Genomic DNA, 25,547 nt, shown 5'->3' on the forward strand with positions numbered 1-25,547 from the left:
AGCTGAAAAAGAAAAGCCCATCAATTCCTACACGAATTTTAAGAAGGAATGATTAGGTAAAATGAAGTATGTCTCCAGACTTTATGACCTAAATTTTATTTTATATGATATAATCAGAAACAGATGTTTCTCCTCCTTTGCCTGCATTGTTTATTTCTCTCTCATGTAACCTAGATTTATAGATTTCTAATTATGAACCACTCTTTTATAACCTTCTGGCTAAAGTCTTTATCAAGACTGAACAATGAGAAGCAGCTAATAGGTCGGGAAGAGTAGGGCCTCTGGAGTCAGATCAACCTTTACATTTTGCCTGTATCATTTACTAGCTGTTTGATGTGGGCAAGTTTACTTATTCAACAAGTATTTCTTCAGCTCCTAGTATGCGCCAAACTGAATTCTTGGCACTGGGAACAGTTGTGAAGGGAACAGATGAAGTCTCTGTTCTTCGGGAATGTGTATTCCAGCATGGGGCTGGAGGCAGACAATAAGCAAGTATCACGCTAAGGGCTGTAAGATACATGGTACTTGTTAGTGACCAGGGGTGGAAAATGTCAGTTTCTCTGAGGTGGTCAGAAAAGGCTTCTCTACAAAGGTGATATCTGAGCTGAAAGGTGGGAAGGAGCCATCTTTGAGTTAGGGAAGTATGTGTGCTCTAGGCAGAGAGAACAGTAAGTGCAAAGGTCCTGAGGTGGGACTGGGTTTAGTAAATTTGAGACCCAGAAGAAACCTCACTGTGACTGGAGTATCATGACTGAGAGTCTGGTAGGAGATGGAAGTGGAGACGTGGTTAAGGACCAGAATATCCATGTGGTTAAAGAAGGAAAGGAGCGGGAATTTTATTCTGACTGCAATGGGTTACTGAGGTCTTTGAGTCTCGGTGCCCTCACTTCTGAATGGAGATAATGATGGTACTCACCTTATCCTCTTGGGAAGATTGAGATGACTGACATAGAGAAGAGTCTGGAACCTAGTCCAGGACTTTGCTTGCAGGGATCAGCAATTCACTCTGTGAGCTAAAGTTTAATGAACTAGTCAGTTAGGAGTCAGAGGGTAGGGTTAGTAGAATTCACAGAGCTCAGCTGTGGAAAGCAGAGAGACCACAGAGGAAATAGAAGGTCAGTGGAGCTCTCTCCATCTCTATGTATCTTTTTATGTTGCCTCTATTTTCCTGTCTCTCTCTGAACATATCTTAATTTTTCTCCCCATTTTTTATATGCCCTTTCAATTCAAGAGGTTACAATCATTTGATAGACTCAGTTTCTCAGTGTCTCAATTCCAGACACTGTCTCTTTCACTTGAGACAGAGGATTTGACAGACTGACTTTGGTCAGGAGCCAATACCTGGTCCGATCAGGTGGACTTCAGAGCGTAGGGTCCCTGAGAAGAGGTTCTGGATACAGCCAGCATGAATGGCATATTTCTCCACTGTAGAAACAAGTGCAGAGGGAAGGGATGGATGCCTGCATGATTTATGTACGCATGAATGGAAGAGGAATAAATGAATGGCAGATGGATGGATGCTTATCAAGCCCAAACTAATCAATTTAGGAGAGATGTGCTGTGGGTTCTTCTTTTAAGTTTAAATCCAAGTTAGTTAACATATAGTGTAATAATGATTTCAGGAATTGAATTTAGTGATTCATCACTTACAAATAACACCCGGGGCTCATCCCAGCAAGTGTCCTCTTTGTTGCCCATTGCCCATTTAGCCCATCCTCCCACCCAACATCCTACCAGCAACCTTCAGTTTGTTCTCTGTATGTAAGAGTCTCTTATTGTTTGTCTCCTTCTCTGTTTTCATATTATTTTTGCTTCTCTTCCCTTAATTCATCTTTTTTTTTGTTTCTTAAATTTCACATGAGTGAAGTCATATGATATTTGTCTTTCTCTAATTTTGCTTAGCATAATACACCCTAGTTCCATCCACGTAGTTGCAAATGGCCAGATATCATTCTTTTGGATTGCCAAGTAATACTCCATTGTATATATACACTACATCTTCTTTACCCATTCATCCATCGATGGACATTTGGGCTCTTTCCATAGTTTGGCTATTGTTGATAGAGCTGCTATAAATATTGGGGTTCATGCATCCCTTCGAAACAGCACACTGTATCCCGTAGATAGATACCTAGTAGTGCAATTGCTGGGTCATAGGGTAGTTCTATTTTTAATTTTTTGAGGAACCTCCATACTGTTTTCCAGAGTGGCTGCACCAGCTTGCATTGCCACCAGCAGTGCAAAAGACATCCTCTTTCTCCGCATCCTCGCCAACATCTGTCGTTGCCTGAGTTGCAACTGTTAGCCATTCTGACAGGTGGAAGGTGGTATCTCATTGTGGTTTTGATTTGTATTTCCCTGATGATGAGTGATGTTGAGCATTTTTTCATGCGCCGGTTGGCCATCTGGATGTCTTCTTTGGAAAAGTGTCTATTCATGTCTTTTGTCCATTTCCTCACTGGATTATGTGTTTTTTGGGTGTTGAGTTTGTGAAGTTCTTTATAGATTTTGGATACTAGCCCTTCATCTGATATGTCGTTTGCAAGTATCTTCTCCCACTCCGTTGGCTGCCTTTTAGTTTTGCTGATTGTTTCCTTCGCTGTGCAGAAGTTTTTTATCTTGATGAGGTCCCAATAGTTCATTTTTGCTTTTATTTCCCTTGCTTCCAGAGACACGCCGAGTAAGAAGTTGCTGAGGTCAAAGAGGTTTTTGCCCGTTTTCTCCTCCAGGATTTTGATGGCTTCCTGTCTTACATTGAGGTCTTTCATCCATTTTGAGTTTATTTTTGTGTATGGTGTAAGAAAGTGGTCCAGGTTCATTCTTCTGCATGTCGCTGTCCAGTTTTCCCAACATGACGTGCTGAAGAGACTGTCTTTATTCCATGGATATTCTTTCCTGCTTTGTCAAAGATTGGTTGGCCATACGTTTGTGGGTCCATTTCTGGGTTCTCTATTCTGTTCCATTGATCTGAGTGTCTGTTTTTGTGCCAGTCTCGCACCTTCTTGATGCTTAAAACTTTGTAATACAGCTTGAAATCTGGAATTGTGATGCCTCCAGCTTTGGTTTTCTTTTTCAGGATTGCTTTGGCTATTCGGGGTCTTCCCTGGTTCCATACAAGTTTTAGAGTTGTTTGTTCTAGCTCTGTGAAGAATGCTGGTGTTATTTTGATAGAGATTGCTTTATTTGTAATTTTATATTCTTTTTATTTTATATTCTTTTTTAAAGGAGGATCTCCAAATTACATAAACTTCAGGCCTTATAAAATATCTGTTTCTACCCCTGCTAAATTTATCTTCCATATAGTCCCACTAAACAAAAATATTTTCAAGCTTTACTTTTGATGGCCTTTATTAGAAAATTAATTTCTTTTTTATATATGTAATAATATGATGATATTAAATATTTTTAAAATGTTCTAAGCACTTGAATATTCTGATATCTTTTGGGGAGTGAGTCCACCCACTTAGACATACTAACCAAATTGATTTCTCAAGGCCCTTGTGGTTCTGATGACATGATTTTAGGCAGCCAGATAAACCAGGAAACACACTCATGGCCAGGAATGGAGTGAGAGTGGGATATAGCCAACATTTCTCGATTTAAGTCAAAACATAGAAACTGTCTGCTTTTACTTACTTTTTAACCAGACCTTATTTATGGGAAAAGCAGAGAATATGGAGGGAGTGAGTGAGGCTTAGTGAGTCCATGGGATGGAGGTGGTTTAGCAGAAGGGGGATGAATAGCAGCCCTCCTGATTGTTTCTGGCTCAAATAGTTTTTCCATGCATTCGAAAGCATTTGTTTGTTTGTTTGTTTAATGTTTATTTTAAGAGAGGGGGAGGGGGCATAGGGAGGGAGAGAGAAATCCCAAGCAGTCTCCATGCCGTCAGCATAGAGCCCGATGTGAGGCTCGAACTCATGAACTGTGACATCATGACCTGACCCAAAATCAACAGTCAGACACTCAACCAACTGAGCCACCCAGACGCCCCTGAAAGGGTGTTTTTTAAGGTGTTATAATGTCAGGTGCTTTTCTTATTTAGTAAGAACAAGATCCCAAAAATGTAGAGGCAGGGGTCCTTGAACATTTTAGGTCACAGAGCTCTTAGGGATTCTGATGAATACCATGTACCCTTTTCCCAGAAAATACATGTATACACATGTGTACTTTTTCAAAGATGATTTCAAATGTTCTCAGACCCTCTCAAGCCCATCCATGAGCCTCTAGTTAAGAACTCACAACACATCCTCTCAATAGGTGTAGAAAAGCCATTTGACAAAATACAGCATCCTTTCTTGATAAAAGCCTTCAAGAAAGTAAGGATAGAAGGATCATAGCTCAAGATCATAAACGCCGTATACAAAGACTCACAGTTAATATCATCCTCAATGGGGAAAAACTGAGAGCTTTCCCCCAAGGTCAGGAACACAACAAGTATGTCTACTCTCACCACTGTTATTCAACATAGTGTTGGAAGTCTTAGCCTCAGCAATCAGACAACATAAAGAAAGAAAAGACATCAAAATTGGCAAGGAGGAAGTCAAATTTTCACTCTTCACAGATGACATGATAATCTATGAGGAAAATCCAGAAGACTTCACAAAAAATCTGCTAGAACTGATCCATGAATTCAGCAAGGTCACAGGATATAAAATCAATGTACAGAGATCAGTTACATTTCTATACACCAATAATGAAGCAGCGAAAAGAGAAATCAAGGAATCGATCCCATTTACTATTATACTAAAAACTATAAAATATCTAGGAATAAACCTAACTAAAGAGGTGAAAAACCTATACACTGAAAACTATAGAAAGCTTATGAAATAAATTGAAGACACAAAAAAAATCGAAAACCATTCCATGCTCCTGGATAGAAGAACAAATATTGTTAAAATGTAGCTACTACCCAAAGCAATCTACATATTCAATGCAATCCCTATCAAAATAACACCAGCATTCTTCACAGAGCTAGAACAAACAACTCTAAAACTTGTATGGAACCAGGGAAGACCCCGAATAGCCAAAGCAATCCTGAAAAAGAAAACCAAAGCTGGAGGCATCACAATTCCAGATTTCAAGCTGTATTACAAAGTTTTAAGCATCAAGAAGGTGCGAGACTGGCACAAAAACAGACACTCAGATCAATGGAACAGAATAGAGAACCCAGAAATGGACCCACAAACGTATGGCCAACCAATCTTTGACAAAGCAGGAAAGAATATCCATGGAATAAAGACAGTCTCTTCAGCACGTCGTGTTGGGAAAACTGGACAGCGACATGCAGAAGAATGAACCTGGACCACTTTCTTACACCATACACAAAAATAAACTCAAAATGGATGAAAGACCTCAATGTAAGACAGGAAGCCATCAAAATCCTGGAGGAGAAAACGGGCAAAAACCTCTTTGACCTCAGCAACTTCTTACTCGGCGTGTCTCTGGAAGCAAGGGAAATAAAAGCAAAAATGAACTATTGGGACCTCATCAAGATAAAAAACTTCTGCACAGCGAAGGAAACAATCAGCAAAACTAAAAGGCAGCCAACGGAGTGGGAGAAGATACTTGCAAACGACATATCAGATGAAGGGCTAGTATCCAAAATCTATAAAGAACTTCACAAACTCAACACCCAAAAAACACATAATCCAGTGAGGAAATGGACAAAAGACATGAATAGACACTTTTCCAAAGAAGACATCCAGATGGCCAACCGGCGCATGAAAAAATGCTCAACATCACTCATCATCAGGGAAATACAAATCAAAACCACAATGAGATACCACCTTCCACCTGTCAGAATGGCTAACAGTTGCAACTCAGGCAACGACAGATGTTGGCGAGGATGCGGAGAAAGAGGATGTCTTTTGCACTGCTGGTGGCAATGCAAGCTGGTGCAGCCACTCTGGAAAACAGTATGGAGGTTCCTCAAAAAATTAAAAATAGAACTACCCTATGACCCAGCAATTGCACTACTAGGTATCTATCTACGGGATACAGTGTGCTGTTTCGAAGGGATGCATGAACCCCAATATTTATAGCAGCTCTATCAACAATAGCCAAACTATGGAAAGAGCCCAAATGTCCATTGACTGATGAATGGATAAGAAGATGTGGTGTGTGTGTGATATATATATATATATATATGCACACACACCCACACATACATAAACACACAATGGAGTATTACTTGGAAATCAAAAAGAATGATATCTGGCCATTTGCAACTACATGGATGGAACTAGAGGGTATTATGCTAAGAGAAATTAGTCAGAGAAAGACAAATATCATATGACTTCACTCATATGAGGAATTTACAGTACAAAGCAGATGAAGGGAAGGGAAGCAAAAAGAATATAAAAACAGGGAGGGGGACAAAACATAAGAGACTCTTAAATATAGAGAACAAATATAGAGGGTTACTGGAGGGGCTGTGGGAGGGGGGATGAGCTAAATGGGTAAAGGGCACTAAGGAATCTACTCCTGAAATCATTGTTGCAATATATGTTAACTAACTTGGATTTAAATTAAAAAATAAATAAATTTTAAAAATTACAAATAAAAATTTGGCCTCAAAAGTGAGTATCTAGTTAGAATGAGAATAAAAATTTTAAAGTTGACAGATAACATTAATATCAATGGTCCAAAAGGTAACACATATTTATTAACACCTGACCCACCTTTCTATTTTTCCCCGCATCTTTGGCTGCTTTTGGCTTACCTGTTCATATGACAATGATTTAATGAGATCATTTTCCATCAAGAGAACAGAATGAATGTATCCCTAACACGGTTGGCTGAAAATTGTTTTTATCGTGTTTTATTTTTATTGATAGCTTAGACAAATTCCTTTCTGTCCACCTGTAACTTTCTAGGCAGTTGCTTACCACGTGTGCTTCTTTCCCGATGGCAAGTTCTAGAAGAATGCCAGCCCTTTGTCTACTTCTACGTGTCTCACCTCTCTTTCCCCACCTTCCCACTGTTGTTTTAGGGCAGCTCCCCTACGTAGCAGGTGGTCCCCAATCAGGGAGCTGAAGCCTCTCTTTCAGATGCCTATTTTAGGGGTCACATTAAGGTCTGGATGCTTTTGAGTCCATCAGGAGGAGCTGGCTCTGGGGGCTGGCTGGTCTGCAGTCCCTTCCAGAAGGGCCTAGAACCATCATCAGGGCATACGGGGTGGTCCTTCCACCACCCTCCCAGGCTGGGGTGGTTCCAAACAAGGGAGGCTGGGCAGGGCTGTTTCTTCCCCAGAAGCCTCAGCTTCCTCTGCTCCCAAAGCAAACCTGATTCACTCTGGGTTTAAATTGGAAGTTCTCAAACAATTTGGCCTTAGGAAGACTTTTTAACCTTAAAAACTATTGAAGACGCTAAGAACTTTTATCTATTGGCCTTTACTATATTGGGAATTAAACCTGAGAAGTTTTAATAAGTGGTTATTTATTGATTTAAAAATAGCAATAATAAACCTATTACATGTGAGCATAAATATTTTTATGAAAAATAACTATTAGCCAAATAAAATAATTAGAAGGGAGACATCGCTTTACATTGTTTGCAAATGTCTTCAATGTTTGCCTTCCTAGCTGGATTCTATTTTCTCCGCTTTATCTGTTGCGATCTGTGTTTTTGGTGAAATGTATGAAGAAAATATAGGAGGAGGAAGTACTTTAATGCTCTTTTCAGATACCGGTGGATGTTCTTTTAAACTTCACAAAAGCTCTGCCAGGGGTAGTTTCTCAAGGATGAGTTACAATGTTGAGTGCGACTCCTTTGGCCTGTGGTGTACATTGAAATGTCTTTTACCATCATTTTGTCCTATCATCATTAGTCATTTGGAAAATATGAGCTGACAGAGTTATGCAGATCTTGTGACTATTGCCCTAATGCATTATACAATGTCAAAATCACACTTGTTAATATCACCACACTCTCATCATGGGAAGCTAATGAGCTCACGGTAGCAGACGCAAGTTCCCCAAAATTCCAATTCTCACTTGAGAGCTTGAGTTTTATCACTGGCAACACATTCTGTCAGTTATTTTTCTTGAAGTGACAAGTTAACTTTGTTCTGTTTTTTAAGAAAATGTCTGCCAAGTATCCAATTCTGAGTAACCGTGGTCCGTCTGTCGGGGGTTCTTCCCAGTAGAAATGATGTTCCATGAAAACGGTAGCTACTTTGGCTCACAAAGACCATCATAAAAGTGTTTTTCCTCGAGCTGACCATCCTCTTTCCATACACAGGAGAGGTGCTTTCTGTTGATGTGCACTTCCCACTTTGTCATGCAGGATGTTCAAAAGATGTGTACTCAGGGCCAAGATTTAAGAAAATTGACCATTTTGTTGCATCTTTTAAAAGAAACGTTATTTTTGAGACACATAGAGAGAGAGAGAGCGAGCACAAGTGGGGGAGGGACAGAGAGAGAGGGAGACAGAATCTGAAGCAGGGTCCAGGCTCTGAGCTGTCAGCACAGAGCCCCACACCGGGCTCAAACCCACAGACCGTGAGATCATGACCTGAACCAAAGTTGGATGTATGATCAAATGAGCCACCCAGGCGCCCAGTTTTATTGCATCTTTAAGGACAGTTTGAAGTGGAACCCGTTTTGTTTTTCTTTACCACGAGTGTGTGGCAGTGAAGAATATGATAACTACTCAGTGCAGCTTAGAGCCACTGCCTTGATTCACGCTACGTAGGGCACTAACAGATCTACCTACCAATGCTTTGGAACGGGTAGATCACATTTTAGCCAGCCAAAAGTGCAAACGATGTCTTAATTTTATTATGAAAATCGTTCTGACCTCATGGACCCTGAGAAGCTTCTTAGGCACCCCCCCCCCCCAGGCTTCCATGGAACACACTTTGAGAACTGCTGGTTTAGGTGCCAGAGTCATTCTCAGTGAATCACATTGTATGGTAGCTGGGGAGATGGGAGGGGAGGGCAGAGGAGAGTTGCACATCAAATTCTCCTTGGAAACGTTGACCTGACCCAATACTCTCAGGGTAAACATGGAGAGATGGAGGCACAGGGAGATTTGTTTCAAGTCACCCAGCTCGACTGTGGTAGGGCCAGGATTCATTTCCAGGTCTCCCGACTCACACAGTGGATACGTAAGCCTCTATCAAGTTAGGTCTCTCACACACACTTTGCACACCTCTTATGACGACCTATCAGGCTCTTATTGTGTGCCAGGTATATTACAGATAGGAAATCAAATGCCGTTTTCCTGCTCTTTGGAGCCTGTAGTCTAGGAAGCCCGTGGACAGGTAAATCAAAGGTTACGGTGCAGCCAGTGTTAAGATAGGTAAGTGGGGGAGACTCAGGAGCTCAGAGGAGAGGTGCTAGAATCTGACTTCAGCTCCTACTGACCAGAGCTGGTGATTCTGAGGCTGAGTTGGGAAGGAGGAACAAACGTTGGCCAGATAAGTGAGAGTGAGGCTCCTCCGGTCGGGGGAGAGTCCACGGGAAGGATCTGGCACGGCGAGTCACAGGAACTTCAAGCATGAGTACGGGAGGTGGCTGGAGGTAAGGGATGGGGTGCAGGGTCTAGGTTCTGGAGAGCTATGTGTGTCAACCCAACAGGTCTGGACTTCGGTCACGAAAGCTTTTGTGACATTCCAGCTTGGCTGGAATGACAAGCTGGGGCTTCTTCTAAATACCAGGTGGTCACGACACTAGGACAGGCCGTGCAACTCTCAGGGCCTCTTCTTCCCCAACCACACCTTGAGTCACATGCTTACACAAGTTTGTTACATGGATTCTCTACCTACCAGAAAGGAGCTCTTGAGGGAGTGATTTCCCATGGCTTAGAACTGATCCCATTTTCTTGGCCTGAAACTTGCTACAACGTGCTATTTATTTTTCCTGTGGGCTTTATGGCTCGCTCTGGACTCTTAGAAACCATTACATCAGTTGTGTAATGCTGAACAATGTAAGATCTATAATTTGTAATATGTGGCCTTGCCAGATTGAATCCTAGAAAGTGTTTCTGAGCAGTGGTTTCCAAGCCTTGGAGAGATATCTGAGATGAGTGGTTAAATAAATATGGATTTCCAGGCACCGCCTCTAGGGCCCAGGAATCTGTATGTTTATTTAGATCCCCAAGTTATTCTGGAGTAGACAGCCTGGCCCTGGTTTCCTGCCCAGTTACTCTGGGTATCACTAGTTAAAACTAACTAAAGAGGGATGTACATTTATTGATTTTTAACATTTAGTTTTGAGAGACAGAGAGACAGAGACAGAGCATGGGTGGGGGAGGGGCAGAAAGAGAGGGAGACACAGAACTGGAAACAGGCTCCAGTCTCCGAGCTGTCAGCGCAGAGCCCAACACAGGGCTCAAACTCACGGACCGTGAGATCATGACCCGAGCGAAGTTGGAACGCTTAACTGACTGAGCCAGCCGGGCGCCCCCAGAGGCACGTACATTTAATGGCCAACTACTCCAGTTAAAGACTGATTCGCCAGATCTCCTGAATATGTGTACGTGTGGCCACCTCTGTGGTTGGCATTTTTCACGTCACGTGAAACGTGCTCCTCTTTGTGTGAGTTTGAAACGTCAACTTACTTCATTTCCCACACTGCTTTTTCCAGCCCCCAGTCTTTTAAAAATGTCTTCTGAGGGCCATTTCTCTCTCCTTCCCTTCTTAGCGGAGGTTTTGCCACCTTGTGGGAAGGTTACCAATTGGTTTATTTATTTACTTTTATTCTTTGCGAACGTACTGCTTCACTATAGCACTTTGAATGACTATATATGCGAGCAGACACTGACCCTGTGGGAGGTGTCATATACAAGATTATGGAGATCAATAAGCAAGGCTGGCAATTCCTGTGTAATCCTAACAGTCTGGGCATGTCTGGCATCCCAGAGACGTGCAACATATATACAGACCAAATCAATATTTGACACTAAAGCATTACAAGTTCAGCCTATAGGAAAGGAGAAGATGCCAGATCCAGACAGGGATGGGTGGGTGGTCCCACCAGAAGCCTGGGAGGTGCGGCGGAGTCTGTTACATTTCCAAGGGTCTTGGAGATGACATAATGCCTTTGGGGGCCTTCTGAATAAATGATGATAACACATCAGGTTTAAATTTGGACGTCGCTCATGGTGTTTCTATGAAACAGGCATAGAAGCAGGGTCCAAGGTTTCACAAAGGCCCGCAGGCCCTGGGCAAGTAGATGGAGGGTGATGACAACACGGCAGAGAGCCCCCCGCTGAAGAGAGTAGCGGTGGTTAAGGGCATCCTTTGTCTGCCCTGGGCGTCACATTCAGCTTTTCCGAACGGTTGCCTTTGATGATGCTTAGAACGCACTGTACAGACATGGGCCAAAATAGGAATCTTATAAGTGGAGAGAAACCCAGAGAGCTTCTAGTTCATGATGGTCAAGTGCCCCTACAGGGCTGTTTGAGAAGCTCTAGCAAATGTGTGTGGGGTTAGGAGGGGAACATGGACTGAAACAAAAGGTTTGGGGTGCCTGGGTGGCTCAGTCGATTAAGCATCCACCTTCCGCTCAGGTCGTGATCTCACAGTTCGTGAGTTCGAGTCCCGCATCGGGCTCTCTGCTGTCAGCACAGAGACCACTTCATATCTTCTATCTCCCTCTTTCTCTGCCTCTCCCCCACTCTCTTTCTCTCTCTCTCAAAATAAATAAACATTAAAAAATCTTAAAAAAAATTTGTTTTTAAATGTTAAGGAACGCTGATCTTACCAACCACCTCCTTTACTTTACCAGTAAGGATATCGAGGTGCCAAGAGAGAAAGTCATTTTCACTCAGAGCTTGTTTGTATCGGGGATAGATTTGGAACCAGGGTTTCCCGACTCCTGGCTGGGTCACCCCTGACACAGCATGCCGTCTCCGTGCCCTTGTTTTATTACTGCAGCTCCTCCTTGCATCCGTGTGGTATTTATTCTCTCCTTTCACTCCGGCTACCCTCTTTTATCCTCATCAATACTCCTGCCAGAAATGTGGGACAGGTATTATTCTCCCATTTAATAGTGAGAAAGATGAAGTCCAGGAAGATAAAGGAGTGTCTAGCCCGGGGTGGGGGGCGGGGAAAGCTTTAGGAATGAATAAAGATCTTCAAGTATTAGAGGGCTGGTATCTGGAGGTGGGACCAACACCATCTGCGTGTCCCCAGGGTGCAGATCCAAGACCGGTGAGTGGAACTGCAATGGCGAGGTGCCAGGACTGTGTGGGCTTCAGAGCTCAGAACCCAGATCGCTCACACGTCAGCTGGGGGATGCTGGCAAGACAACCTTTCTGAGCTCCCATTTCCTCAACAGTAAGGGGGATGATCAGAAATAATCTGTCAGCTCCATGGCCAAAAGCAGATGCCCATTACCAAGGTCTAGAAGTAGGTTTTGGTTCAATTTAAGAAAAGACTTTCTGTCCAAGAGAGCAGTCTGTAAATCTAAGGTGCTGCCTTGCAGAAGAGTGAGATTCTTGGCACTGAAAGCCTTTAAGAAGAAACTAGAAGGCTAGCAGTCAGAGGTAATATACAATGGGAGAATTGGACTACTAGGAAATTTCACGCTTCTTCCAAGATTCTGTGACGTGTTCTGGGATAAACTCAAATGTTTTGTATTCTTCTTGGTTCTTCATTCTCTCTGCTGCCTTGGAGCCTATTCACTCTGTCCAGAATGCTGGTCTCAGTAAATCTCCCTTTCTCAGGGAAGCATTCCCAAGCCCAGCCTCCTGAGTTGACTGAATTGCTACATGCAGTTTAATGGTTCACACAAGAAGCAAGCCAAGAGCCTAACTCCCAGGTTAAGCACCCCCCCACCTTTTTTTTTTTTTTACCAGGTTTGGCTAACTGTTTTAAGACTAAAGTCCATCGGCAGCTCCTAAAACAAAGCTACCATGTTGCAAAGCAGTGAGATTCTCAAGCAGCTGTCTTACTTGCTTTAGAGAATGAGGCTCTGTGACCACAGAGTTCCGTGTTCACTAACACGTATTAGGTTCTTGACTTGTGCCAACCACTGTACCTCTTGCTGGGGGTTCAAAGATAAAAATAAGTCATAATACCCATGCTCAAGGGGCACAGTCTAGAGGAGAAGACTAATAATTTTGATATAAATTAGGGAAACACCTAGCCTACCGTAGATACTTGAGGAGGGGGCTCTTGCCCGAAGCTGGTGTCCGGAGAAGACATCTTAGAGGAGAGGACCCCTAAATACTCCACTGCCTCCTGTTCCTCATGATCAAGAGTGTTCTTGCTATATTATATCTCGCGAGTTACTGAGTATATCCTTGAGGCAAAGCTCCAGTTGCTGGGTTATTGCTTCATGGTTTATCTTTCAGAACTTCCGCAGAAGTGCAAGATGCCTTCATGACCTACACGGTGTATGATGACATCATCACCATTAAGCTCATCCAAGAGGCCTGCAAGGTTCTCGGTAAGTCTGAAGAGGGCTTTGTTTTGGTATCTTAGGGCTGCTATAACAAAGTACAATCGATTCTCATCAGCCACAGTGGTTCTGCTCTGCCAAGTCCCTGCGAACACTGAATTAGCAATACTGAGCCATTGTTCCGAGAAGAAACACAGGTTAGATTCCTGAAAGCCTTTGGCCACAATATTTTCATCAACCAATAAGTCAATCACCTTGTTTTATGCATTTCTGTTTAAAGATCTTAATATATTTATATATATTATATATAATATGTATATTGTTGTTAATATATTATATATAATATAATGCTTATATACAGTTATATATTGTGTGTGTGTGTGTGTGTATATATATATATATATATATATATATATATATATATATAATTAACATTGGACTCATGGCCAGTACCGCTATAACTCGTACCTGAATGAATCTTATCTAACACACATATTTTGTCTGTAAGGTACATCACAACCTTCTTAGGAACACCAGACAGCACTTCAGCACTGTTCTTGGGGCATTTTGAACAGCACAATCGCCAACAAAAAGTGCACAAATGTAAAACCATAGCGCTAAATGAATTGCAGAAAGGCCGCTTATTTATGAGAAATGAAACAAGAATACAGAGCACACGGCCTCATTTGATGTTAGCTAGAAACATGTGTGTTGGGGGACTCCATTGTTTTGCCACTCTGCACCTGCTCAGGAGCGACGGCTAAGGCTCCGTGCTAGAGATTTTGGGGTTACAGATACATTTTAGTGAGTGGGTAAATTTTGCAAATACGGAATCTGCAAATAATGAGGATCGACTGTACCTACAAACTGGATAGTTTTTAACAACCGAAATGTATTCTTTCATAGTTCAGGGGACTGGAAGCCTGAAATCAAGGCATCAGGGAGGCCAGGCTTCCTCTGAAGGCTCTAGGGAAGGATCGTTCTTTTTCCAGGTTCTGGGGGCCCCAGGCGCTCCTTGGGACAGCACCACTCCACTTTCTGCTTCCATCCTCATGTGGCCGTTTTCTCCCTGTGCCTGTGTCTCTGTGTCCACGTTCCCTCTTTTTATAAGGATTAGATCAGGCCCCACCCTAATCCAGTAATCCATCCTTTCCATTTGAATAGCTTCTTGCCGACGAACATCATGAGTGTCACTCTTGAGTTTTATCATTTATACACCACTTTCATGTTTGGCCTTGATGATGGCTTTGACAGAGGTAATAACTTTGAAATGGATCGTCACAATTAGCCCTGGGTTCACAGGAGGAACGGCATTGAAAATCCTCTTATGCCAACCACACTTGCATTTTTCTAGAAATAGACACGGTGTACTTTGTGGGGGGGGGGGGCTGAGGGCCCTTCTTCCCCGTCTGCTCTGCCACGGGAGGTCTTCCCATCTATCCAGATATTAAAATGCCATTGGCGGGGTCATAATGGGGGAACCCTTGTGAATGGTCCCACTTACAATGCACGTGGACTTTCAGGCTGATTCCTGGTGCAGATGTCTCAGCAAGGGATGGTTTATTATATTAACTTGCTCACTCCCCTGGCCCAGACGGGAAGAGGGTCAGGACGAAGAAAGAATACAGTTCTGCTTCTTTCTAGTTTAATGGCTGAGGGCAATTACTTACTCAGTTGTCGTTTTCTCATTGGTCTATGAGAATAATAATATCTACCCCTCAGAGTTATTTTTCGGATTATATGAGATGATATATGTGAAAATATCAAATGTGGTCTCTGGCATAATTATATGCTCTCAGAATCTATTTCCTTCTTTCCTTCCTTCTTTCTGCATTTCCCATTTCTAAATAAGGTGACATTTGGAGGTTCCAAGTAGACATGGACTTTGAGGTGACACTTTGACCCAGCATACCCTCCTTTCCTTTACCCTCCCTTCTCACCAGCATGGAGCACACAGTGAGCTGGGGCCTGGAGAGGAAGGACAGGCCAGCAGCCTCTGCTGCCCAGGCTCCAGGGGGCTTGTGCAGAAAGCAGAGAAAGTCCTCTGGTGCCTTCAGGTTCTTGGACGACATGACATCCCTCTTTGGGTCCCGGTTGATCTTCCTTTGCCTATTCCTGCAGCCAGTGTGGCTTTGGGTCGTGCTGCGATGGCGTCTAGGGATTATTGCTGGCGGACCCTGTGTCAGCATTCTTGCCTGGTACCCGAGACCCTGGGGCAGAATTGTCGCAAGTGTGAGTGAGGCTGGGGAGCTTTAGGCTGGTTTCTGTGCAGCCCACAGGGGTTCAGGCAGCAGGGGCTGTGGTTTCTGTTTTTCATGGAGTCTCTGAGGGCACAGCAAGTCGGCCTTCTGTCCTTAGGGCCTCCTCCACAGGTGGTCACAGGGAAAAGCCAGCCCCAAGCGCACAAGAACCAGCCCAGCAGATGTGCTTGAGAATACACGAGGGCAGTTAGCTGACACTAAGCCCGCAGAGACAGGTGGCTTCTCCAGAGCCCAGCCGTGTAATGTGCCCGTGTTGGGCGAGGCAATGAATTTGTTTCTCTTTCCCCTGAATATCAGAGGAATTCTCTGATGAAAAAAAAAATTGCACCGGTTTTAACCCCATGCACCTGGATTCAATAGAAAAGGTTTCCCCCTTGTTATCACCTGGCAGTTTGACATCTGTGTCTCTTCTCATGTTCCTGGTCATTTCCTGGATATGGAAAACCTTTCAGGTGTCTGCATCTGGGAGAAGCCCCAAGTCTCTGCAAAGTTGGGTGGGGGAAGCTTTTAAGGCTCAAGGAGCTGAGTGTGCATGATGAGCAGATCCTCTCTGTTAAGGGACTGTCCCCTGCTGCCGCTGGTTCATCTGGCTGTTTTGGGTCTGTCTTGGAGCCACAGGGCCAAGTAGGGGCCAACAAGGGTTAGTGGGATGATGACAGTTGGAACTGGGAGGAATCCAGGCTATAACTGGTCATGAACTTCCAAGCTGATGTGTGTTAGCTCCTGGTCACTTGTCATCCATACCTCCTAATCGAACTAGACAAGGTTGTGTCTGAGACTGGACATAAGGTATAGGAATGAACGGTTCGTTTGCTCCTTCAGCTCCTGGAGCTTGGCCCCAAGAGCAGCAACATCTCCTGGATGCCTTCTAAAGACAGTGCACAGCCTCCCCCTGCAGTGATCCTTGAAGGAAGGCAAAGGAAGTTGGCAGACAGCACTCATGTAGTTTCTCAGAATCATAGCTGAGCACCTGTCCCCCATTCCCCATTCCAAAGAGGTTCACAGAGACAGTTTCTATGAAGAAGACGGGCCAGGGCCTGGGCTGTATCAGCAACACCTGCGAACCCCACCTCTACCCTGTCCAACCTGCTTTTAGGGGGCTCCTTTGGGCCCCTTGCCTCTCCTACAGTTGATGCCAATGGGAATTTACATGGAGCTCGGGCTATCAAAAAGTAGGTGGGGTCGGGATTTCAGGAGGAGTCTTACCCCAGGGTATGTACTCTTCATAGTGCTGTGGGGCCCGCCCTGGGCTGCGATCCTGGAGACCCACCTTCTAGACCCAGCTCACCTCCTGGGTAGCAGTCTTCCTTCCCATCACCCAGCAGCCTGTCCGCACCAGAGTGAACCTCTCGACCTTCTTGTTTAACACACCTGCCAAAGAGATTGTGTGGTTTATTTCCTTAAACACCGCTTTTTAATCTGTTAAAGTATGTGATTATGGTATTAAATATGATTCTCAAACCACGCAGGCAGACTCCTTCCTTATTCTGATTTGCTCTCCCCCACATATGCGAGACCTGGCCCTCAAATAGTCCTGCGGGCCCCCAGGCAAGTCTGAGTGTTTACGATGGCCACCTTTCTCCCAGCTAACGTCAGGGAAGCATCCGGTTACTTTTCTCCCACAGAAAGAATAAAAATCATGAGGTGGGAGTTCTGTACTGGGAAGTGACTCTAGATTGACCTGAAAAGCTAGAGTTTTGACAGAGTTCAGGAAATAAAAGAGCAGTATAGCTTGCACTGGATGGTTGAATGAAGCTCTCCTTCAGACTTCTCTTGATTTGCTTTCAAGGGATCCCAGCAGCAGGGGCCTGTAGTGGCTACATCACGCAGTTTCCGTTTGGTTCCGAGCCCGCTGTCAAAGGGGGTCCTGTCGATATTCTAGAATGGGGGCCAGGGGTTGGATTCTGCTCTGTCATGTCAGCTGTGTGACCTTGGGCCAGTGATAGAAATTCATTGACAGGGGCGCCCGCCTGGGTGGCTCAGTTAGTGTAGGGTCTGACTCTTGCTTTCGGCTCAGGTCATGATCTCACGATTCATGAGTTCAAGCCCCACGCTGGGCAGGTCCTGACAGTGTGGAGCCTTCTTGGGATTCTCTCTCCCTTGCTCTCTGCCCATCCCTGACTCACTCACTCGTGTTATCTCAAAGTAAATAAATTTTAAAAAGTTCATTGGCAGTTGATGGCCTCCTCAAAAAGAAATCATACTGACTTCAAACGGTCATGGGGAAGGAAGGAATCAAACCAGGCAACAAACGTGAGGCACTTGGCAACATGCGTGGCCTAAAGCGGGTGCTCAGCAGATGTAAACAGAATGGTGACTCTGGAAGGGAGGCAGGGACATTTCTATGTCTTGTATCTCTGGCTGTTGTCCCTTAAAAGTAGAGATAAGCTTTGCTGTTCACCTCAAACAGCTGTGGTATAATATTCTGGGCCCTGGGGCAGTGATTGACAAACCACATGCAGCCCGGTGGCCAAATCTGGCTCCCCGCCTGTTTTTGTGAGTAAAATCTTCTCGGAACTCAGTTGTGCCCATTTGTTTACATATGGTCTATGGCTGCCTTTGTGTCATCGTGGCAGAGTTGAGGGATTGCAGCAGATACCTGGAAAGCTGAAAATATTTACTACTTGCCTTTTGCAAAAAACGGGCTTGTCATCTAATTCTCTGGAGAATGGATCTTTTTCAAGATTTTTTTAAAGCCCTTTTTATTTGAGAACTACTATGGACCGAGCTATGTTCAACCCCCACCAAATTCGTACGTTGAAGCCCTTCCCCCCAAAGTGATGGTATTTGGAGATGGGGCCTTTGGGAGATAACTAGATTTACATGAGGTCATGAATTAGTGCCCTTATAGAAAGAGGTATCAGACGGCCAGCTCGCTCGCTCTCAGGAAGCACGGGTGTGTGCTTTCTCTCTCTCTCACACTCCCAGGCCCACATCATGTGAGGACATGATGAGAAACCAGGAAGAGAACTCTTGCTAGAACCTGACCACACTGGCACTTTAATCTTGCACTTCCGGCTTCCAGAATTGTGCATCAGTAAGTTTCTGTTAAGCCACCAGCTCACAGTATGTTGTTAGTAGCCCAAGCAGACTGGGTTAGGAGCTCAAGTAAGCTTTACGTCTCCGGAAAGAAACACTTCCTATGTCTGATATCACACTCAGGCCATTTTGTACTTGTGTGAACGTGAACACCGTTTGGGGTGGTGGTACCTTTAGTAGAGAGATGCCTTCCCATACCTGCCCTCAGGCGTTCATAATTCCAAACCAACCAATACATTTGGAGGCAGAAATGATTTTATAGACTTTTAGAGATTTTATAGTGTGTGGGGCTTTCTACCCAAAGCCAAAGTCTATCACTGAGATTTCTCTCTTTAGCTTCTTGTTGCTTATTTCCATAACATCTCTTGGCCTATACCTGGAGGGGTATATACATACGGTGAATGCGTTTTTCAAATAAAAAGTTAGGGTGCAAACTCAAATGAACATGTGCGTAAGTGTTGGAATCTAGATAGCTCTGAGAAACACGGGCTGTATGGTTTCTCTCTCCACACACACACACACACACACACACACACAAATACATACACACACACACACACAAATACATACATACACATAGCATTCCATGAGTCAGAGAGGGAACATGGCCCTGCCAGTGGTGGGGAAGTCTACAGGAAGGACATTTAACTGTTTAACAAAATACACTGGTCAATTGAGACAAACTCTTCCCTTAGACAAAGAAAAAAGCACGCTAGTTACCACTAGTCCATGCTTTGCTTTCTGAATGAGCTCCAGAATGCAATTTCCCTACCTTTAAGCAATTGTTGGGACTTCTCCAGACCATTCTGCCACTGCATAGCTCTGTGCTTTCAATTAGCATAATTCAGGATGGGACCAGATGGCAGGTTAAGCATTGCATAAGGCATTGTTCTGTACATGAATAAGTGCCTACTTAGTGTGTAAGTGGGTTATTAGTGATCTGAAGTGACAAAATGCAAAACAACACACAACAGCCATTTGGCACAGCTGTGTCGGTCTAGACTTTGCTTGCTAAGAAACCAATAGTAAAATGTGTTTCAACAGTTAGCTATCAGCAAATGCCAACAAGCCTTCTCTGCACTCACTTCCTTTAAAAGAAGAGTAACACCATAAAATTTACAGAGTCCCCAAATCAGGCATTATAACATTTGATCTTTCCCACGACCCCCGGAGGTGGGACAAGTAACCGAGGAAAGTGACTAACTGAAAAAGAAGGCCTGAACTCTGGCGTCCTGGCTCCGAACCCCGTGCTGAAGCACACGGGCTAGAGGAGCAGCTGACTGATGGGAACCAGGTCTGTAGCAAGGACTTTGGGGTCGGACGGACCTGCGTAGAACCCCTGGCCATACCGTCCCCTAGTAACGTAACGTAGGGCAAATCCCCCATCGGTGATTAGCCACGATGCCTACGGCCCCTACCTCAGAGGGCCATCCTAAAGATGAAGCACAATCATGTGAGCAAAGTGCCTAACACAGAGTGGATACTCAATGGAGCAGACGCCTCTCCTTGTCCCCCTCCCCGAGCCCGACCCAGTGGAGTCCTGGTTAGACCAACTTCTCTGTTCCAAAGTTTGCCAGGAAGTAGGCAACTTGTTACCTACCAGGCTTATGTGAGACTGCTTCATCACCGCAGAGGACCTCCCGCCTGAGCTGGTGTGGTCCACGGCCAAGCTGCCTTTTCTCTATGCCCTGGTAAACTTATTGCTACCTCTAGACCCCAACCCTCCGAGCTTAGAGTCTGTTTCCTCCTTGCAACCTGTGGGTAGCTGTTTCCTGCTTTTCTTCAACTCCTTTTTCCTACTCAACAAGATTTCTCCCACCCATTATCTCATGCCTGAGATTATTTGAGGAGAGTATGCTCGACGAAGGGCTCCTTCCAGACATCTGAAGATTTATTCTTCTGGATACATAAGCCTTGGGGGAAAAACTGCCCACTTTCGATGGAAAATTTTGTAAAACATACCACGTACACTTGCCTGTCTTGTGGAAGAACACGTGTTTCTCTGGGTGCCTCAGGTGGGTCCCTTAGAGGAATAGCTCTTGTTGCCTGTATCTGGGTGATGGGAGGTGGGTCCCTATAAGGGTGGACCCCATGCCCAGGAGGCCCAGAATAGGCAACTGTGTCTCTGGCTTCCCTCTGCCTGTGAGCCCCTGCTCGGTGTTTAGAGGGTATCCTGTCCCCTGGACAGCCCACCTCTGCTCTTTCCTGTCCCTTGAGCTGCCACCAGGAAGAAGAAAACATTTCCTGGTGCTGCTGAAGACCCAGGCTTGTTAAGTCAGAAAATTTGAGTTTATATCATTCCAATTGAAAAGCTTCTTAAAAGACTCCATACTTCTTCTAGAAAGGCAAGCATTTAGGAAATGGACCCTTCCCGACAGCTGTTTTTCTTCCAGCAGAGATGTCTTCCATTAAAAGAACCCCCCAAACCCTTTTAATAGAATGTTTCACACACACACACACACACACACACACACACACACACGCAGAGAGAATTGTACATTCAAGCGCTTGTATCCTTCACCCAGCTTCAATAATTATGAATATTTCACCAATCCTGTCTCATTTCTCTGGTCCCTCCACCCTTTTTCTGGTTTTGTTTTTGCTGGAATGTCTTAAAGCAAATCTCAGGTTTCCCATAATTTTACCCATAAATATTTCAGCATGAGTCTCTAACAAGATAAAGACATTTTAAAACATAATCATAATGCCTTGATTATACCTAACAAAATTCGTAATATTACAGAGGCCCAGAATCCAGCTGTATCTCAGCTGGCCATGGATAAATGCGGTCTTTGTGGTCTTTTTGTATTAGATTTACTAAGGTCTTTTCAGGACAATCGGCAAAAACTTCTGCTTTGACATAACTTCGAACTCACAGGAGGTTTGCAAGAATAGCACAAGGAATTCCTATATACTTTTCATCTATATTGCCCAAATGTTAACATTTTACTATATTGGCTCTATCCTTCTCTCTAGATCTATATATTTTTTTTCCCTGAATCATTAGTATGTTACAGATATGATGTCTCAGTATCCCTAAAAAATTCTCTTACATAACTACAGTACAACTATCAAACTCAGGAAATGAACATTTGTGTAGGGCTATTATCTAATCTGCAGACCTTATTGAGATTTTTCCAGTTGTCCCCATGACATCCTTCAGAACAAAAGAAAACCTTGGATCATCTCAGCTGTCACATCTCTTTCATCTTCTGACATCTGGAATAGTCCCTGAGTCTCTCTTTGTGTCCTATAACGTTCGTGTCTTTGGCACGTTCTGGTCAGCTATCTTGTAGAAGGCCCCTCAATTCCAGATTATCTGACCGTTCCTCCAGATTCAATTCAGGTTATGCTTTCTTGGCAGGAAGACCACAGAAGTGATATTTTGTCCTTCCCAGTTCATTATAGCAGGGGGTATACGATGTCCATTTGTCCCATTGTCCCATTACGGGTACTAACTTTGATTGCTTAAGGTGGGATCTACCAGGTTTCTCTACTGGAAGTTCCTATCTTTCCCTTTTAAATTCAGTAGCTTGTGAGAGGATACATCGAGACTATGAAAATATCTTGTTTTTTCTCAAACCCCTCCCTCCCCAATTTTAGTACTCATTGGTGATTTTTGCCTGAAACCATAATTATGGTGACCAAATGGTACATCATTTTTTATGTTTATTAGTTGGATTTATAGTATAAAGAAGAATTTCTCCCTCTTTCCCATTTATTTGTAGCAGTGTGAACTCTTGATTCTTATTTTTTAAAAAGGTTGTAGACCTTTGCTTTCATTATTTTTTTGATGCTCAAATTCTCCAAGATTTATCCCGTGGGAGCCCTTCCACTTTAGGCACATCATCATTCTTTGATTACTTCTTTTTTTTTTGATGTTTATTTATTTTTGAGAGAGAGAGAGCGCGAGCAAGCGAGCACAAGCGGGGGAGGGGCAGAGAGAAGGAGACAGACTCTGAAGCAGGCTCCAGGCTCTGAGCGGTCAGCACAGAGCCCCATGTGGGGCTCAAACTCATGAACCATGATTTCATGACTTGAGCCGAAGTTGGACACCCAGCCAACTGAGCCACCCAGGTCCCCTTTACTTATTAACTTTCTGGCATGACTAGATGCTATAGGCTCATCTTATCCTTTCTGTGTTCCAGACCTGAAATCTGCCATTTCTTCAAGGAGACCTGAACACACACACTCTCTCTCTCTCTCTCTCTCTCTCTCTCTCTCTCTCTCACACACACACACACACACACACATCCATCCATCCATCCATCCATCTATCCATCCAACCAACTAAAACCATGATGAGTCCTGTGGTCTTATTATGGTAGATTTGCTAATTCACTCCCACAGACTTCATTCTGTTCTTCCCCTTTCCATAATTTTAACTTCCTTCTCACACAGTGAGGAACCTGCTCCCCATTATTCATAGTATATTTACTTATAGGATGAATCCTCAAATGTTCAGGAAGTTATTTCAGAATTGCTCACCACCATCTTGGGAAGGAAGCGTAGAAACTACAGTCAATTATTTGTTTAAAGTTTGGTTTTGTTTTTGTCTTTAGCCCGAAGACAAAGCAGTCTGAATCCTATGTTCAAATGTCACTGGGTTAATTTTTTTTCCTGGGTAATTCGATCATTCAAAACTATTCTGTTCAAATACTGTTCTGTTCATCTGTTTCTGTTTGTATTCTATCTCAGGGTTTTCCCAATCTTTATTGACTGTATTTATCTTCTTTATTTTCACTATATGAGTCATTAACATGATTCCCCAAACCAAAACGTTCAAATAGTTATGCTCAGAGCATGTCAGACCCCCAGCCCCTACAATTTTTTTAGCCTTTCTACCTCATTCCCACCAATGCCCTGTAGGTAAGTCATCTCAATAGTCCCTGGTATTTAATTTTGCACAAATAAGCAGATAGATGCATATTTCCTTATTTCCCCAGATTTGTTACACAAAAGATAAAATACTAAGCATACTACAGATTCTCTTTTGCACTATCAAAAAACACGGGGCACCTGGGTGGCTCAGTCAGTTAAGCATCTGACTTTGGCTCAGGTCATGATCTCATGGTTTGTGAGTTCGAGCCCTGCGTCGGGCTCTGTGCTGACAGCTCAGAGCCTGGAGGCTGCTTCAGATTCTGTGTCTCCCTCTCTCTCTGCCCCTCCCCTGCCCATGCTCTGTCTCTATCTCTCAAAAATAAATAAACATTAAAAAAAATATGGGGGCACTTGGAGGTTCAGTCAGTTAAGCATCTGGCTCTTGATTTCAGCTCAGGCCATAATCTCCAGGTTCCTGAGATCAAGCCTGCGTCAGACTCCGCACTGACAGTGTGGAGTCTGCTTGGGATTCGCTCTCTCCCTCTCTCTCTCCTCCTCCCCTGCTCATGCTCACGTGCACTTTTAAAAAATATGTTAAGGCACCTATGGCTTGTTCAGTTTTCACATTTTCTTGCCGTTTCCTATCTGTCCCTGACTCCCTATGACTTAAGAGAACTCACGCAATCCTAAATTCACAGAGATGAAACTGTGTAACAACACACCACAGGAGTTGGTTTTTTAGTGACCTTTGTCCTCTGCTAGACAAACATTCTCAGTCAAGAATCTGAGAAGAAGGCCCAAACCCAGCACGGATGGAAAATGCCACAACCAAACCCGAGATCCGTGTTTAAGCAACAGTCTCCGAGCCAGCCGTCCTTTCCTATTAACAGAGCTGGGCGCCCAGAAACAAAATAACAGGGTCTGGAACGGGCATCTTCGCGGAGTTTTGTAGGTTTAAAGAAAAGTCAAGCAGATGCTCTTTCTACACAAGCCTGCCACCGTCACTTTACTATACCTTGCTTGCTGACAGCCCAGTCCTCCTGAGCGTGGTTCCCCCGGAGAAGGAGGCCTCTGGGACGTGTGCTTTCTTGGCCGGTAACAGGATGCACCTGCTTAGAGCTCCAGCCTGGGGGACGCACAGCACAGCTGTTTTTTCTCAGCCCGAACAAGCTAGATTTAGCAGGAAAGGAGTGGGGGAGTGAGGGAAGAGGAAGGAACGATTCCACACCTGTCCGTGTCCTTTTCAGGATCTCTCCTCCCAGGGACTCACAGGCAGTGGAAAGGACTTGAGTGGAATTTTTCTCAGTTCGTTGGGGCTTAGGAGGTGGCTCTTGATTGCTGTTATAGACAAGCCTGCCTGCATCCAGTTAGGGATGGACCCACAAGCAGAGAACCCAATAGAGGCAGTTAACGTAAGCCATTACCACCTCTGCCCTGCCATCCCAAGCTTTGTCTAGATTCAAAAGAGCTGGCTAATACATTCTTGGGATGTATGTGTAACTCATCCCTGATAAGACCAGGCCAACTCAGTGGGGACTCTACCCTGTTCAGACCGCAGAACAATTATCTGCCCAATAGTCTAGGTGTGGACACGAGCTATAGGGACGAGCTGCTCAGACCATCTCTGGAAGCAGGTAGAGGCTGGGAAGTGCCCAGACCTTCTCTGGTCCCCTGCCACCCGCGCAAGGATTGCTCTTACAGACATAGTTCAGTTGTGTGTGTTTGAACACTGAGAAAGAAATTGGAAAGCCCCTTGCTGTGAATTCTAGATCCAGCCAGAGCATCACAGGACCCAGCCAAGGATTATGGTGATTGTGAATTCCTCAGGACTCCCATAAACCTGGGCATTCCAGACCTTCTTCCAGCCCCCAAGACCTACCAGAGTCACCACACCACAGGAAATACGAGAGTGTTCTCTCACAGATGTGCCAGGCCACCGACATCAGTGAACGCCCTGTCTCCTGTGTCAATGATGACAACCCATCAGTAGCCCTCACGCTGGGGGAGACCTCTTATTTCTTTGCTGCTCCAGGGGCTACGGGATTTGGTATGGGAATTACCGAATTTAGACTTAGAA

The 25,547-nt window shown here is 44.2% G+C and overlaps 1 protein-coding gene across 1 annotated transcript in view; it reads left to right on the forward strand.

The window, feature by feature from the left end:
* The window catches only part of LOC125163498 (guanylate cyclase soluble subunit beta-2-like), a 72,137-nt gene that overhangs the window by 8,887 nt on the left and 37,703 nt on the right, over positions 1 to 25,547 (forward strand). Inside the window, exon 4 of the mRNA XM_047855345.1 lies at positions 13,303 to 13,397. Within this exon, the coding sequence (XP_047711301.1) occupies positions 13,303 to 13,397 (95 nt within the window). The remainder of the gene's footprint in view (positions 1 to 13,302; positions 13,398 to 25,547) is intronic.

This window comes from Prionailurus viverrinus, chromosome A1, assembly GCF_022837055.1.
Source record: "Prionailurus viverrinus isolate Anna chromosome A1, UM_Priviv_1.0, whole genome shotgun sequence".
NCBI classification, from domain to species: Eukaryota; Metazoa; Chordata; class Mammalia; order Carnivora; family Felidae; genus Prionailurus; species Prionailurus viverrinus.